Source organism: Amblyomma maculatum, unplaced genomic scaffold (assembly GCF_055883805.1).
Source record: "Amblyomma maculatum isolate TAMU_Amacu unplaced genomic scaffold, ASM5588380v1 scaffold_18, whole genome shotgun sequence".
NCBI classification, from domain to species: Eukaryota; Metazoa; Arthropoda; class Arachnida; order Ixodida; family Ixodidae; genus Amblyomma; species Amblyomma maculatum.
The window spans coordinates 10,155,906-10,172,337 of NW_028146743.1; the positions used below are offsets into that span (position 1 = coordinate 10,155,906).

At 42.1% G+C, this 16,432-nt stretch overlaps 1 protein-coding gene across 2 annotated transcripts in view; it reads right to left on the reverse strand.

The window, feature by feature from the left end:
- Rel (nuclear factor NF-kappa-B family member relish) overlaps nucleotides 1-16,168 on the reverse strand; it is a 160,875-nt gene extending 144,707 nt beyond the window's left edge. The window contains exon 1 of one of the 2 annotated variants that reach the window (XM_084586281.1): nucleotides 16,029-16,168. In XM_084586281.1, the coding sequence (XP_084442407.1) occupies nucleotides 16,029-16,058 (30 nt within the window). In that variant the 5' untranslated portion in view covers nucleotides 16,059-16,168. The remainder of the gene's footprint in view (nucleotides 1-16,028) is intronic. The other variant, XM_084586283.1, reaches the window with a different exon arrangement.
- Between the last annotated feature and the right edge of the window lie 264 nt (nucleotides 16,169-16,432).

Genomic DNA, 16,432 nt, shown 5'->3' on the forward strand with positions numbered 1-16,432 from the left:
GAAGAACTTCCAATTTTTGAAAGACCGTGGGTACGTCGTTCTGGAGGCACTGGCCACCTTTCACACGCATTGTCTCATGATCTCGATAGTGCCGGAGTCTTGGAAGAACGCTAATGATTACCTTATTGTCCGTTACCTACAGACTATTACTAGGGTAGTCGGTAATAGAACCAGCAACAGCTTATACTTCAGTCAACCAAAGGACTGGGCAGGCTTTCGTAAAGGCTACTCGACAATAGATCATACCCCTGCTATGAACCACATGCATAGCCTTCTGTTGCAAGAGGCTCGCAAGTCCCAAGCGTAGCGCTGGTCAGTCTGCGGTCCAGCGGAAAGCATCAGCTGGTTCCACTAAAAGACGAAGCGTCGTCTAGGAGGAACAACTTTCAACCTTGCATCGCGTAATAACGGCCAGAGAATTAGGCCCAAGGGAAACGAGACACACTCACAAGGTTCGACCAGGGATTCCAGGGCGGAGCCCAAAGCGGAGCCACCAACCTTGCAAAAGTAACCAAATAGCACAAAGGCGCTAGAAGGGTGTCACAAAACAGAAATGCGCAAGAATTTTTTTATTCTTGTAGGATACAAGGAAATAAAAAAGTTGTGAGTAACTTGACAGCAACAGCATATATAACCTATCGGGGGTATATTATGATTTGACATTCCTCTGTTGGTTGGTTTATGGGGTTTAACGTCCCAAAGCGACTCAGGCTATGAGAGACGCCGTAGTGGAGGACTCCGGAAATTTCGACAACTGTAAATAAGAGTATGTAAACAATTTTGATCGCTTTTTCCTGCAGCTTTTTTTTTTTTCTTCTCTCTATTTAAAAACAGGCTTTTCTCGAAGTGCAATAAATGGAAGCGATAGGGATTGTAGCCTCGGTAAAAGTTTTCAGGCCCACATGGTTTCCTTTTCAACGTGTACAGGGGAACTTAGAGCAGCCTGAAGCCATGCAACTATATAAGATATGGGGAGCCTCCATTTTCACATTTCAAAATGCTTTGTAATAGCCAATGGTACCAGTATATCGATAAAAGCCCCCATCCCGCCCCCCCCCCCCCCCCTGAAAAAAAAAAGAAAGTCTGCAGCTTGAAAATTTTTCATTCAGGCTGTAGCTGTCAGCATCACAAAACTGGCTGCTGAGGTCACAAAGTACACCTCCTAAGTAGCAAGCCACTTCCTAACATCGATAACATACTGTATTTGAGCGAATTGGGGTGGGAAATGTCTTAGTGCTGATCGTAAAAAGCCTATATAGCAGCATTGCATAGGGAAAAAGAGTATTTCAAAGGCTTGCCTAGGGAAAAAAATCCTACGAGCATCAAGTGGACACAGGAACAAGAAGGACTGCGTTAAGTTTCGGACATGATTACGCCTAAATGATCGAAAACAGGGCTGGAACAATGAAATAATGGTTCTAAAACTGCATTCTAGCGTGCTCAAGCATACCTGAACATTTGGATAAACAGGTACCTAATTTCATTTGGTCCTAACTAAAGTTTCAGAAGTAGCCAAAATATAGCGAAGTTCAATTTTTAGTGGACAAGAGGTCCCAAAAGTAGTCAATTTCGCGCAAAGTAGCCAAACCAGGCAACCCTGGGCTATCAGTGACCCTCTTCGACGGAATCAACTGCTGTTTCATACACTCGACAGTTCGGAGGGCGAGGGGAGCGAAGCAGACACACTGGCGTCAGAGGAATCTCCTGGAACTAGCCGGGGTCGGCGACTCTCCCCTCTCCGAGCTTCACAAGAGAACGCACGAACACACGCACGCACACAAATACACATGGCTAAAGGCGGTCAACACCGCGCTCAAATGACCCAAAATGTCAGTTGCTGGACTGATTCTCTTGCGTCCGCCGTCACCGTGTCGGTGATCACACGCGATGGTTGCGAAACGTAACACTTCATAGATTATCCAGAAATCATTTGACGGGGAAAGAGTGGTCAGCAAAGGGCATGGTTGAATGGAGGGATATGCGATAGGCCTTTGTCTTGCGAATGTAGTTAGTCTGGTGATAATGACGCCGGCGCTTATTTCTAAACAACAATCACAATAAATATGCCCTTCTTCATGCCATAGCGCGGCCAAACCCTTTCTGCGATTTTTTCAAAATCTCGAAGTCTCTTTACTTGACCGTTCTAAAGTTACTTTGATTTAACTCGAGAGCATTAGAAGCCTCATGGGGAAGAAAACCCTGCGTTGTTATTAAACTCCCCATTGATAGAGAAGATCTTGACGTCGTCAGATAGGCCGTGACGTCATACGTAGGTGCCGATAGCATTCACAGTTTCTAAAGTGGTGTAACGTCGTTAGCAGGGTTGTAATACCAGCATAACACCACTGCAATGTGACTATGAAGAAAGGGGGGAATTGCCGGCAAACAAGACGTGGTCGTTAGTTGCAGGGCCGTAATGTCAGCCGAACACTGCTACAAAATGTTTCGAGCGCCATTATGGTGAGAAAACGGGCGTCAGTTACGTTAATACGGGGGGCATGCGTTACAGTCATTCTCAAAGGAACACAGGTGAACGGTCTCTCCTTTAGAGCTTCGAATGCAATACAAGCCAAGGAAATTGCTACTAGACTGCAGCCTCAGGCCCGGGATTCGTGCGTGGTCATCACGGACACAGGGCAGCCTGTGAGAGCTACATACGGGGGAGGTGTCACTCCTTGCCCATAGAATTTTGCAGAATAGCATGACGGAGAAGAAGTAATGCTCTCAAATTATAAATGAGAGATAAAAAGACCATCAGCTCCTTTGTAGGATAGCCGGGCATGTTGGTTCCAGTATTCGATAACGGTGTAGAATCGCTGAGCTCGATATCATCACGTAGCGGGCGAGGTATGCGTGTTCCCGTCGGCCTTCGAATCATGCGTCGTCGCGGTCGCGTTGTTGAGACCTTACGCTGAGTGGTGGGGCGTATTTACGACACGATAAATATACCGCAATGGAAACGGAAACTTGGTCCCGACAAAAAGCGCGTGCTCTAGTGCCTGATCTCCCCCTCCCCCCCCTCCCCCCCCCCCCCCCCGTTTTTTTAAAACGGATATTAATGGCCCGTCGCTGGTAAGAATCCCACGAAGGCATTGCGTTAAAAACGACACCCCTGGTTCGCGCGAGCGAGGCCAGGAACACGAGACCCCTTGAGTGTAAACATCGCGCTTCCCGAGAGATCGTTCCTTTTCGTGTTTTGTTTTGCTCGCTTAAGGTCGCATCGGTGCCGTCCCATAAATAATGCGCCGAGCAGGGCAGACATAAATCTTCGTCTAGTAGTGGGCTGAGCTGACAGCTAGGGCCTAAATGGCGGCGCGGAGATTGTTTCGCTCTTGTTGAAGCATCTCAATTTCGGTCGGGCAACGCCGTTCGTGGGAAACGGGAGTCCCAGCGCCGCGTTCAGGTGCAGAATGTAGACGTTGGCATCAGAGTTCGCTGGTACTCTTTTACTAGCTGTGCTGGGTTGGATCACGCGAGGTCTGTGCGCGTACGCGATTTGGTTTCACTTTTCTTGTCCCGTGTTTTATTTACCGTGTCACGTGTGCCAGCGTGGACACGCGTTCTAGCTTCCCTTACCTGGCATTTCCTCTCGTCACATGATACCGCGTCGCATGCAATTTATTGTGCTTTTCTTGATTTGTGTATTACCAGGTCACGTGGGATCCGGTGAAAGAATGGTGGGCCCGCCTGTCTACGCAGCCACTGGCTACTGTTGCCTCAGGAGAAGACCTGCCCATGAGAGGGCCTGCCCAATGGGCGACGAGCCGAGGGAAGAGATGTTGTCGAGAGCTTAACGTCATGATCTTCTGACTGGAAGAGTTCCGGCGGCTTCGTGTAAATGCTATTAATTCTGAAACGTTGCCCGCCTTCACTCTAGCCATCTATGCTCATACATAAAGGTTTTCATTTTTCACTGGATTGTGATGACGCTGAGATATTTTATCTGGCTACAGCTGCAAGACAGCGTACCTATGCCGTAGATTCTGGAATGATTGATGGATGCATGTTATGTATCATCGCGGTCTTTCTTGAGTTGCCAATTGTACTGGCACACCTGTCTGACCACCAACCTGTGGCACCGTCTTACATGCAAGTGGCATGCTTGCAAAATAAATAAATAAAAAAAAAAACGCGCTTACTGCATGACTTATGAATAACCTTGCCAATTTGTTTTAATCACTCGCTTGCAGAATTAGGCAGTTGCAAATGATCTTCGCACTGGCATAAAAAAAAAAAATTCAGGCCTCGAAATCCCTCCTCGGAGTCATTTGCTTATAATAAGCCTGCTTGTAAAGTGTTTGCCCAAAGCTGCAACGACACTTTTTATTTCATTGTAGATACAATTATTTAAATAAAATTCTAGAAATAAAGGTGTCAACGCTGTAGGTCTGGCACTCTGTGGAACCACACCGTAATTCGAACCTTTTTTCTCTTTCAAACCGTCTATCTTTTTCGTATCAACGTCGTGTATAAAACTTTCATGTGCGCTATTGCTTTCATGGGTTGAAACGGAAGGAAAACAGTCCGTTACCGCACATGCTTCTTTTTTTTTTCTTTGCTTCTAGATCCTTATCACAGGATGTTTATCTCGCAGAAGGGTCTCTTTGGCGGAAAGCACGAATTCGGTTTACCCCGAGGCAGGAAGCTGTCTGCCCGGAGAGAACGTTGTCGTCTGCAACCTGGGATCGGGAGGGGGCGTCGACTGGCACTGACTGGTGCTGACTCAAACGAAATAGAAATGAAACGTGAACAAAAGCCCATATATCTCCGACCTTTGCTAATAATAGAAGTCATGAGTACCAGTCATCCAAAACCCGTGCTTCGCTCTTCGCTCGTCGTCTGCGCATTTTAAACCGATATTGGTGTACGGCACTTAAGGTGTCGACATCTAACTATGCCCCAACGGTAACTACAGAGTGAAAGAAATTGTAGATTTGGATTGTGGTGTTTTAACATTCCGATGCGACTGAGGCTATGAGGGGCTGCGTAATGGAGGCTTCAGTACCTAGGGCTATTTAACATGAGATGACATAATGTGAATGGTACAGCGCGAAAACGGACGATGCACGAAAAGAGAGCATCCACAATGAGCGATTACCAACCTGGCCAGCTATCCATCCGTCTTCGATGACATCAAAAATCACATTTTTTTTTTAGCGTATGCTCTACTATTGCAGATGTGTGAACTCAGATATCGAATCGACTGCTTGTCACTCGAGCACATAATCTATTCTGGACTTAGCAATCACCTCCAATATAACAGATTTTCACATCTGCGCAGCGCGGTCTTCGATCAGGGCTGTCTTGTGCAGCGCAACTAACCGAGTTCATTCATGACATCGCATCCGGTATTAACGTTTGTTCTCAAATGGACGTCGTTTTTCTAGACTTTAGGAAGGCCTTTGATGTCGTATGACAACACAATCTTTTGCAGAAGCTATAATTCTTTGCTATTCCTGACCACTTGCTCGGTTGGTTAATATATTATTTAAGCACGCGCCAGAAGCAGATGGTCGTAAATGCTGGGTCTTCTTTTTTTAATAACGTTGTTTGTTGCCTCAGGGCATAAAGGAATATGTAAAAATAAAATAAAAAGGAGTATTAAATGAAAGAACAAAGGCTGAAAATTTTAATAGAGTCCAAGATGAGTGCCACAGTGTTCAGTGCTCGGACAGTTACTGTTCCTCATATTCATAAATAATTTACCTGTAGGTCTTACATTTACTGTCAGACTATGCTGATGATTTGGTTTTGTGTACACCCGTTACATGGCTCGATTATTTGAATGTATTGCAGACTGACCTAGACAAAGCTGCTGGCTGTTGTTTGAAGTGGCACATGACATTAAATACATCTAAGCTCTATCACGTGCAATTTGCCAACAAAAATAAAAAAATATCGGGTCATACCTGCTAAGCTATAACACTATCCAAACTGGCTATAAGGTAAAGTATTTTGGCGTCATACAGTATCCCTAGATTAGACAGCCAATACTGATATGATAATGGCAAAGCTTCTCGTTTTTTACATTTTTTCACTTCTTTTTCAAAGGAATATTAAAACTGCTCACCAAGCACTCAAAGCGACACCGTACTTTACTAATAACATTCCAGTGCTAGAATATGCTTTGTAGCGTGGGACCCATTCACTCGAACTCTCATAGATAAGGTGGAAAGAATACAGAAACGTGTTGCAAGATTTGTTACCGGAAACTGTAATTTTTCAGTAAAGAGCTCACAAATTCGAGAACATTTAGGGTGGAAGATTCGTACCCCTTGACAAAAAATCTGCAGGCTGAAATTCTTACGCAGTATTCATAATGACTGTACCGGTATTAATAAAACCACTAACCTAAAGCACCCGCGCTAGACTAGACAACACGAAACAAATTAAGGGTTACCAATGCCGCATTAATGTATTCAAGCATTCATTTTTTCTTAACACAATTCTTGACTGTAACAATCTTCCGAATATTGTGGTTTGTGCACCCATTTTTTTTTTTTTGCACATGATAACACGATGTACTTCTCTTTTCCCAGGACTTTCCCAGGTATTTAACAGGTATTTTATTTTATATGCTTTAGGTGTTACTATATTATTATTATTATTATTTCTATTATTATTTCTATTATTATTTCTATTATTATTTCTATTATTATTTCTATTATTATTTCTATTATTATTTCTATTATTATTTTTAGTATTATTTTTAGTACTATTTTTAGTATTATTTTTATTATTATTTTTAGTATTATTTTTATTATTTTTATTATTTTTATTATTATTATTATTTTTATTATTATTATTATTTTTATTATTTTTATTATTATTATTATTTTTATTATTATTATTATTTTTATTATTATTATTATTTTTATTATTATTATTATTATTATTATTATTATTATTATTATTATTATTATTATTATTATTATTATTATTATTATTATTATTATTATTATTGCAAGCAGATGTGCTTGCGGCAATACAGGAAAAATATATTCTTTAGCAGCGATTTAGGCGGTACCAGAAAAATACAGCTCTAAGAAATGAATTTAGAGCTGCAAGAAATACAGCCACAGCACTCTCTCGGTTGGCCAAAAGAAATATTTACCAGAAGGAATTTTTTGATCCTAGAAACGACTCGATTAAAATGTGGTCGCTTGTAAATGAGGTGCGTGGTTGCAAGCCTCGTGACTTGAGAATGGTGATTGAGCTAAATTTCGAGCTTCCAGACAAGTGTCTTGCTGATCATTTTAATCTGCATTTCTCATCATTGCACAGCCAGCAATCCTTTAGTGCTTGTTCTTCGCCACGCATGCGTAAAGTCGCAATCTCAGAGTCGGCGTTTCTGCCCGATATGACTGATAATGATTTGCGAGAAATATTGTGATCATTAAAAAATGAAAGAAATAAAAGGAACTCCCCTGGCATAGATGGTATTCCAATGGATAACATTGCTAGAAATTGCGAAGCCCCGAGAGATGTGCTTCTCTGTATAATGAATACTATCATTACGACATGCAAAATCCCAACTGCTATGAAACTTGCACGAGTGATCCCGCCCTGCCCAAAAATGGGCGATCTCTCTGAAATTCTTAACTGCAGACTAATATCTTTGCTGCCTTGTCTGGTGAAAATATTAGAAAAACAGGGATATGCATAGTTTTGTGAATGGTATCACATTATTTCTGATAGTAAGCACGGTTTTGTGGTGGGCACAAGCACACAGGGTCTGTTGGAAGACGTCTCGGACTACTTGCACTCAACCTTCGAACTTATTCAGATAACTTATGGGCTCTTCATTAAGAGATTGGAAGCCTGCAGAGTGGGTCAGAGAAATAACTCAAGTTACCGACATTCTAGTGGAAATTAAGAAGAAGAAATGGGCATGGGCAGGACATGTAGTGCGAAGAGAGGATAACCGATGGTCGCTTAGGGTAACAAACTGGATTCCAAGGGAAGGAAAGCGTATACAGGGGGCGGCAGAAAGTTAGGTGGGCGGATGAGGTTAAGAAGTTTGCAGGGGTCAAGTGGATGCAGCTAGCACAGAACCGGGTTAAGTGGAGAAATATGGGAGAGGCCTTCGCCCTGCAGTGGGTATAGTCAGGCTGATGATGATGATGATGATGGGCTCTTCCTAAATGTCTCAAAAGCATTTGACTCAACAGACCATAAAATCTTGCTTAGAAAAATTGTATATCTACGGCGTCCGAGGTCATTTTCATGACTTTCTGAAAAGTTACCTCAGCCATCGAATTCTCAGTTTGTTCGTATCGAAGAATTTACAAGCTCCCCTATAGAGTTCCGCATTGCTCTATCCTGTCTCTCTTGTTGTTTAACTTGTTCGTCAATGAATTGTATAACCTCCTGTAAGCTGCATCATTATGCAGCTGACGCACTTCTCATTTCCCGCCATATTGAATATGCCTGTGTCGAGATACTTCAAAAAGACGCCAATGCTGCAAAGACTGGTATGATTCAAATTTCAACACTATGAACAGAAAAAAAAACATAACTTGTATGTTTTAGAAACCCTCTTAAGAGCCTAAACTTAGACGCTCCTTTAAAGTTCCATTCATTAAATTGCACTTCTTGTCATTGTTCGCCGCTTCCCTATATTGAAAGGATGAAATATATGGGCATCTTTCTGGACTGTGACCTGAGTTGGTGATCTCATCTTTCTTATATATGTAAATAGCTGAGAACGGTATCTTGCCTTTTGTATGCTATGAAATTATAAATGCCTGTATCTGTTAGAAGAATGATACTGCATTCTTTAGGATATTCTGTGTTGCGGCATGGTATATGCTGTTTTTTTCCATTGTGCTAAATTTTGGAAAACGCGGGTGAATAATCTGTGAAAACGTGCCTTAAAAAGTGTGGCGTACAGTACTTTCTTGGTAAAAGGATATGACTTGTTCAAGAAATTCTGCTTTCCTAAATTTGACACGGTGTTTCTGCAATATGCTGTTCATTTCATTTCATTTCATTTCATTTATTGTACCCTCAGGGCTTTCACATTACAGATGGGGTGGGAGTATAAAACAAAACAAAATCAAGTACAAGAGGAAGCGTGACACAAAACGATTCTATTGAAAATAGCTCAAAACGAAATTCAACAAAAAGGAATATAGTATACATGAGTCAACGAAAAGCAACCAAACAAAAACATTCAAAATAAATTCGTGAAACAACTTGGGATTACAGATTCCAACAGTGCGATTAATGCGGCTCTGAAACGCGCAGGGTCGATGATGCAAGTAACTTCCTGTGGAAGATGGCTGTGGAAGATGGTTCCAGTTATTGCATGTTTTAGGAAGGAAGGAATTAAAGCAGGTCATTGTCCTACAGCGGGGAACAGCAACTTTTTGAATGTGGTCGATGCGAAGCGATATGAACTCTTTTTGTCAGAAATATGTGGACTCACAAGTTCAAATTTCAACGAGTTTCCTTACACCACTAACGTGGCGCTGACCTTTATGCACTCCCCTACCCCGCGAATTAGGTACGGTGTAAGTCAGCGCTGTTCTTATGTTCCTGCGAAAGAAAAAGGCTTCAAATTTTACTGGGTAAAAGGCGGAAAGATCTTCGCGAAAAAAGGTGAAAATGCCCCTCTCATTCGCGTAAACCACGAATCTGACATCAAAAGAATTGCATGAACCACATGCCATCTACCTCCGGTGAATTAGCTGATTTCTCTGTATTCCAAAGGACTTTCGAGCAAGCGTCACCACGGGACTTTACACTTGTGAACAAAAACATCAGCAGGAGTCTATACGGGGATGAAATAAAGACACTCGCTGAATGATTTGGTTGACTTTGTTGATGCTTTTGTGGTGATAGAAATTAACGTGGGGGAAGATTTCTTCCGCAAATTTTCTTTAAACGGCTACGAGTCTCATAGCATAACGCGGCCGAACCGAAGAAGGGGTGGCATTGTTAGTTTTGTCAGTTCAAACTATGATACCTCACTAGTAGACGTTGTCTTCATGCACGCGGAATGCCTGGCTATGAAAATTAAACGTGTCAATTATGAACTGATGCTATTAGCTGTATATTGGCCCGCTTGCAACAGTGCTGCTCGTTTTGTCTTGGAATTGGACGATTTATTGAAAAGATGGTCGTCAGTGGATCAAGTATGCCTGGCAAGGGATTTCAACATTAACATCTTGTCTCCACGAAATGCTGTTGTATCGGATTATCTATCCGTTTTGGCATCGTGCGGTTCCTCCTCAGCCATTACTTCCCCCACAAGAGAATAAATATTGTGAATGGCCGTTTAGTGACGTTATGCTTAGACCATTTGGCTGTTCGTGCTCTCAATCATTCTCTCAAATATTGCGTTATCACACAGACATTATCGGATCAGTATTTTGTCGCTTGTCTTATTTATTTAAATGATTCGCTCTTTCAAACTCAGCTTTCAAGTGATAAGGCCGACAAGATTTCTAAAGTGCATATCATGTTTGTGGATCACCGCAAACTTGATAACCTTATTACACATTTTGACGGGTCTTCTTTGATTGTCGGCAGGTCCCCAGAGCAAGCGTATGATAGTTTTTGTGAGCAAATGTCTGTCTTCGAACTGTCCTGTCACTCGGTGAAGGTTAAAAAGTGCAGAAGAGAGTATACTTGGATCAATTCTGATATTATGCAAGCCATATCTCACAGAGACTGGCTTTGGGAAAAAAAATGCAAACACACCCTGAATAACGAAACCCTCCGATTAGAGTACAGGATGGCTAGAAACAAGGTTGCAGCTCTTCTCCACGCTGCAAAACGTCGCTTTTTATTTCATAATTTTAATATATGGTCTAAAAACACAGCAAAAACTTGGTCGCTTATACACCATCTCAGAGGAAAATTGAGCGTGGCAAAACCTATTTCGGAACATTTCCCCGGAAATGCTACTGATGCAGCTAATTTGTTTAACAGCTTCTTCTGTCAGGCTTCCAGTAGGGCGCCTTCAGGTCTTCGTCAGGTAACGACGCTGAGAGATTCTCTTCCAGCATCCGCCTTTTCACCGCGGCTTTCAATGACTGATATTACCAGGATAATTTTCAGTTTTCGTGCCAATAAACCACCAGGAATCGATGGTTTGTCTGTGAGCACGCTGAGAAGAAATTTCGAGGCGCTATCCAACATTGGGCTTTTTATGTTAAATGGTTTCCTAGAAACGGCACAAGGTAGGAAATAAATCAGACGTTAAAAATTACCGGCCGGTCTCAGTTCTCCCTATACTGTAGCAGATCGTAGAAAAAATTTTACTAGATGTTATGAATTCTTTTTTTTTTCAGAAATTTTCAATACTGTCTGACAGACAATTTGGATACGTGCAAGGCCGGGGTACAATCGCGCATCTGGAAGAATTTGCAAATTATGTATATTCAGCTTTTGAACATAATTTCTTCGACTGTGCTTTGTTTCTTGATGTATCTAAAGCTTTCGATACAGTTTGCAATGAGATATTGCTTCTCAAGCTATACCTCGTCGGTTTTAGGGGCCCTTTCCACGCTTTGCTTCAGAATTATCTTTCCAAAAGGTCGCAATTGGTTGTGATAGACATCGAACATACAAGCAGCAAATTACCTTTAGGTGCCGGCGTCCCTTAATGGTCTATTTTATCCCCTCTTCTTTTCAATATATTTGTCAATGACTTCGGGTCAGTGATTTCAAAGGGTACATTATTTCAATATGCGGATGACGTTGTCTTTCTTACACAACATGTTGATTATAAGACGGCAGTTCAATATTTGCAGCAGTCGGTACATAAAACTATGTCCTGGTTTTCTAATAATAAGCTTACTGTGAATCAAAGCAACACAAAACTTGTATGCTTCAAAAAACCCCTGAATATAGGGGCTACGACCATTCCAGTGTTCCTTCATCAAGAAGCCTGTTCATCGTGTCAGTGTACTCCTGTTGAATACACAAACGTCATTAAATACCTCGGTGGGCGCTTCGACAGTGGCTTGTCATGGCAAAACCATGGGGCGCATGTGTGCTCCAAACTTGGAGATGTTGCCTGTTTGCTTTCTAATATCAAAAGTTTTGTTGAGATATGCTATATTTATTTATTTATTTATTGAACCTTACAGGCCCCGAAGGGCATTGTGTAAGGGGGGTTACAATATCAAGGTTAATGGCTGTAAACAAGGAGCAGACACTAGGTATTACATAATTTCAAACATAAAAGAATTCCCAACGTAATTATACATGGTCGCTACAGAATAGAGTACATACAGATGCATATAAAAATATGAGAGAAAACATTTAGAAAGAAAGGCAACATGATAATAGTATAACATAGGTCAATTGAACTAGCAATACAAACTTAACACTTTCTCACGGAATGAAGCAGGACTATTTATCGATGCAATTGAGTCAGGAAGATCATTCCAGAGTGAAATGGCGCGAGGAAGTGCAGATGAGTTGAAAGCTTTCGTACGGCCAAAGATGCGAGAAAAACTAAGATGATTGTGCAAGCGTCTAGACGTGCGCAGTGGATTGCTTAGTGGCAGCGGCGAAGGCCTATCCGTATACACATACTTGTGTAACAAGCACAGAAGCGAAACTTGGCGGCGATTTTCTAGAGGCGGGAGAACATGTTCTTTTTTCATTTCAGACACACTAGATTGGCGGATATAGTTGTTGGAAATAAATCTGGCAGCTCTGTTTTGTATCGATTCTAATTTTATGTTCAGATAGTTCTGGTGTGGTGACCATATCGAAGACGCAAATTCAAGCTGGGAGCGTACATAGGTTATGTAAGCTAATTTTCGGACATGAGCGGGCGCTTTTTTAAGGTTACGGCGGAGATAACCAAGAGAGCGAGATGCTTTAGCACAGATGGAAGTGATATGTTCGTTCCAGGATAGGTTCGGTGTTAAAAGAATGCCCAGGTACTTGTACGATGGTGTCTCAGACAGAGGCACATTATTTAAGAAGTAACAGAACTTGGATTGAGAACGTTTACGGCTGAAAGTCATTATTTTACATTTGGAGGGGTTAAGCGTCATGAGCCAGTTTTCACACCATCTAGCAATATTATTAAGATCCTGCTGAAGAAGGTGATGGTCATTAGTCGATTTTATTTCTCGGTAAATTATACAATCATCAGCAAACATACGGACAGTGGACGATGTATTAGTTGGGAGATCATTAATATAAATAAGGAAGAACAAAGGACCGAGAACGCTGCCTTGAGGAACACCCGAAGTAACAGAAGAAGATGACGAGGAGTAATTATTAACGAAGGTAAACTGTTCGCGAAGAAAAAGAAAGTTTCGAAGCCATGATAAAGTGAGGGAATCAAGACGAAGTGCTGACAATTTGGAGATTAGACGACAATGGGCTACTCGGTCAAATGCCTTCGAAAAATCAAGAAATATACAGTCTGTTTGTTCATTTTTATCCATATTAAAATTAAGATCAGTTGTTAGCTCGAGCAGCTGAGTGTCACACGAATAACCTTTTCTAAAGCCGTGCTGATTAGGAAAGAAAAAGTTATTAGACTCAAGATGACGGCGGACGTTAGAAGAAACAATGTGCTCGAGTAGTTTACAGCATATGCATATGAGCGAAATGGGCCTGTAACTGTCAGGAGAACTTCTATCACCGCTTTTAAAAACTGGAATTATTTTTGCCATTTTCCACTCAGCAGGGAGTTGACCTGTCTGTAATGATTGCTGGAATATACGGCACAATATTTCGCTGCAAATGGGCTTTAAATTCTTCAGTACCTTCGAGTTAATATTGTCAACGCCAGACGAAGTAGAAAGGTTCAGATTGTCGATTAGAAGAGATATGCCTTCAACTGTTATAGTAATGGGTTCCATATACGGCCAGTCGAATTCGGGGACAAATGGTACGCTGGAATGATCTTCCTTCGTGAAGACAGATCAAAAGAATTTGTTGAACTCAGACGGGCATTCTTCATCAGAAACAGGCACGTGAGCGTCCCTACGTAAAGAAATGCGATTGCCATCCCTCTGTGGCGCAATCACCTGCCAGAACTTTTTAGGCGTGGATTTTAGCAAAGCGGGGAGATCGTAAGAAAAGTATTTAACTTTCGAGTCACGTATGGCAGCACAGTATGATTTGACACACTCCTTGTAATTCTTCCAATCGGACTGATTACAAGTAGACGAAGCTTTCATGTATAATCGTTTCTTTTTATTTCTAAGCCTTCTGAGGGATTTGTTAAACCAAGGATTAGACTTATCGTTGTTCACACGCACTAACGGGACGTATAAGTCGACCAACTCGCAGATCTTTTCCCTGAAAAGAACCCAGTTTTCGTGTACCGTTCTAGAAGGAAAGTGTGGCAGGAATGTGTGGCGAAAAAAGATGTCAAAATCCGCGTTCATTAGCGAAAAATTGGCTTTATTGTAGTCTCGTATATTTTTACTTTCGCGACCAGAGTACCTATGATTGATTCTGATTGGTAACTGCATTAACTTGTGATCACTAAAGTCATCAAAAAATGCAATATCGCCTATGGTATCAGGAACGCTGCTTAGAATTAGGTCAAGAGTATTCGGGCCACGTGTCGGATGGCTAACAATTTGGGATAGGTTAAAGTCCAAAGTCAAATTTAGAAAGTCTCGAGATGTGGTGTTAGCGGTAGTTAAATTAGGCCAATCAATATCTGGAAAGTTAAAGTCACCAAAAAGGTATATGTGGTCGCATGGATATTGCAAGGTAGCTGCATCAATACTTTGGCGTAGATTGTCAACAAAGCAGTGACTTTGGTCCGGTGGTCGGTAACAGGCACCAATAAGTACCTTAGTCGAAGACGAGACGAAGGCTGTCCAGACAATTTCGAGTGGTGAAACTGTGTCAACTACAAATGATCTGAGTGTTTTTTTAATGGCTTTCAAAACGCCTCCGCCTTTCCTTTCAGAGCGGTCATGACGATAAATACAGTATGCATTTATGTCTGGTAGAACTTCACTGCTGTTTATATCGGGGTGCAGCCAGGTTTCTGTTAATATAAGAGTATCAGTATTGTTATCATCAATGAAAGAACATATCTGATCGCGCTTCGGAAGCAAGCTGCGAATATTAGCGAAAGTTACTGATAAACACGGTACCAACTGACTTTTTGCGGCGAATGTAAGTGTATGAGGACCTGATTTCCGAGCTAGCTAGCTGCAAGAGATGACGGAATCTGTTTCACTGTCGTAAATGTAGGTCTTGTCGCCCATGCGCATTTTGTCTACAGACAACCTGAACTTCTTATCCTTTGCTTTGGCATGCTGTATCAATTTTTTTCGTGCCACCCGGGTGGCAGCAGAAAAATCCTCGCCGATAGAAAATCCTGAGTTCTTTAATTTGCGAGCAGCAGCTAAGATTGTTTGCTTGTCCTTAAAAAAAGCGAATTTCGCGATTATTGGTCGTTGCTTGTCGGAAGCAAACTTGCCTATACGGTGGGTGCGCTCAAATTGCGATCCAGTAATTGTGATATCCAGGTGCTCTGAGCAAAAGTCGATTAATTTTTGTTCGGAGGCTGGCCAGTCTTCTTTAGCATCGTCGCTGATGCCGAAGAACAGCAAGTTCGAACGCCTAGATCGATCCTCGGCGTTATCGCATCTAGAATGAATGGAATGCAGCTCTTTCGTGATATCAGACATCACATTATTAGAAGAAACACTGGTTGAAACACTGCTGGGAGAAGCAATAGCGGTTTCAAGGGCAGATACCCTATCCATTAGAAGTTTGATTTCATTGTCAGTGGCTATTTGTTTTTCTTTAACGCCCCTCAGTTCGCCTAGTATCTCCGCCTGCCCTGCTTCAAGTCTTTTCACTGCATCAAGAACAGATGTAAGAGTGTTGTCGTCAGGGCCCGGGTTCTCTTCAATATCGTCACACAGAAGCAGTAAGAATTCAAGCAAACAAGCGCGAAATTGTGTCAGCAACAATGAGTATCTTCTAGTCATATCATACAGTTCTATTGGGTACGACACCGCTACGAAACAGTAGTTACTGATTTTAGTACAGGTGCAATGATTCAAGTAACTAACCTGGAAAAGTAGGAAGGGTGAGTGCCGCATTCTGGCAGCGGTGTCGTACCCAAACGAGGCCGGTGCAGGTGGGCGTTTATATGCCGCGCCGAGTAATCCGATAGTGGCTGCTGACGTTGAATGCCGGCGTTGCCAGATGAAGGTTTCGTTGTAGGCCAGGCTTGACCATGTGATGCATGGCTTGGACGAGCAAAAGGTGTGCTCCTCGAGGAAAGCGGGTCTAGTAAGTCGTTCTTCAGCAAGCCAGGTGAACGCGCTACACAGTAGCGGGACCTGGAAAAGTAGGAAGGGTGAGTGCCCCATTCTGGCAGCGGTGTCGTACCCCTGTTCACGGTTTCTGTTCCGGACTTTTGCAAAGATTTGATAGCTTGTTTAAAAACATATTAAACAGATGCATACAATCG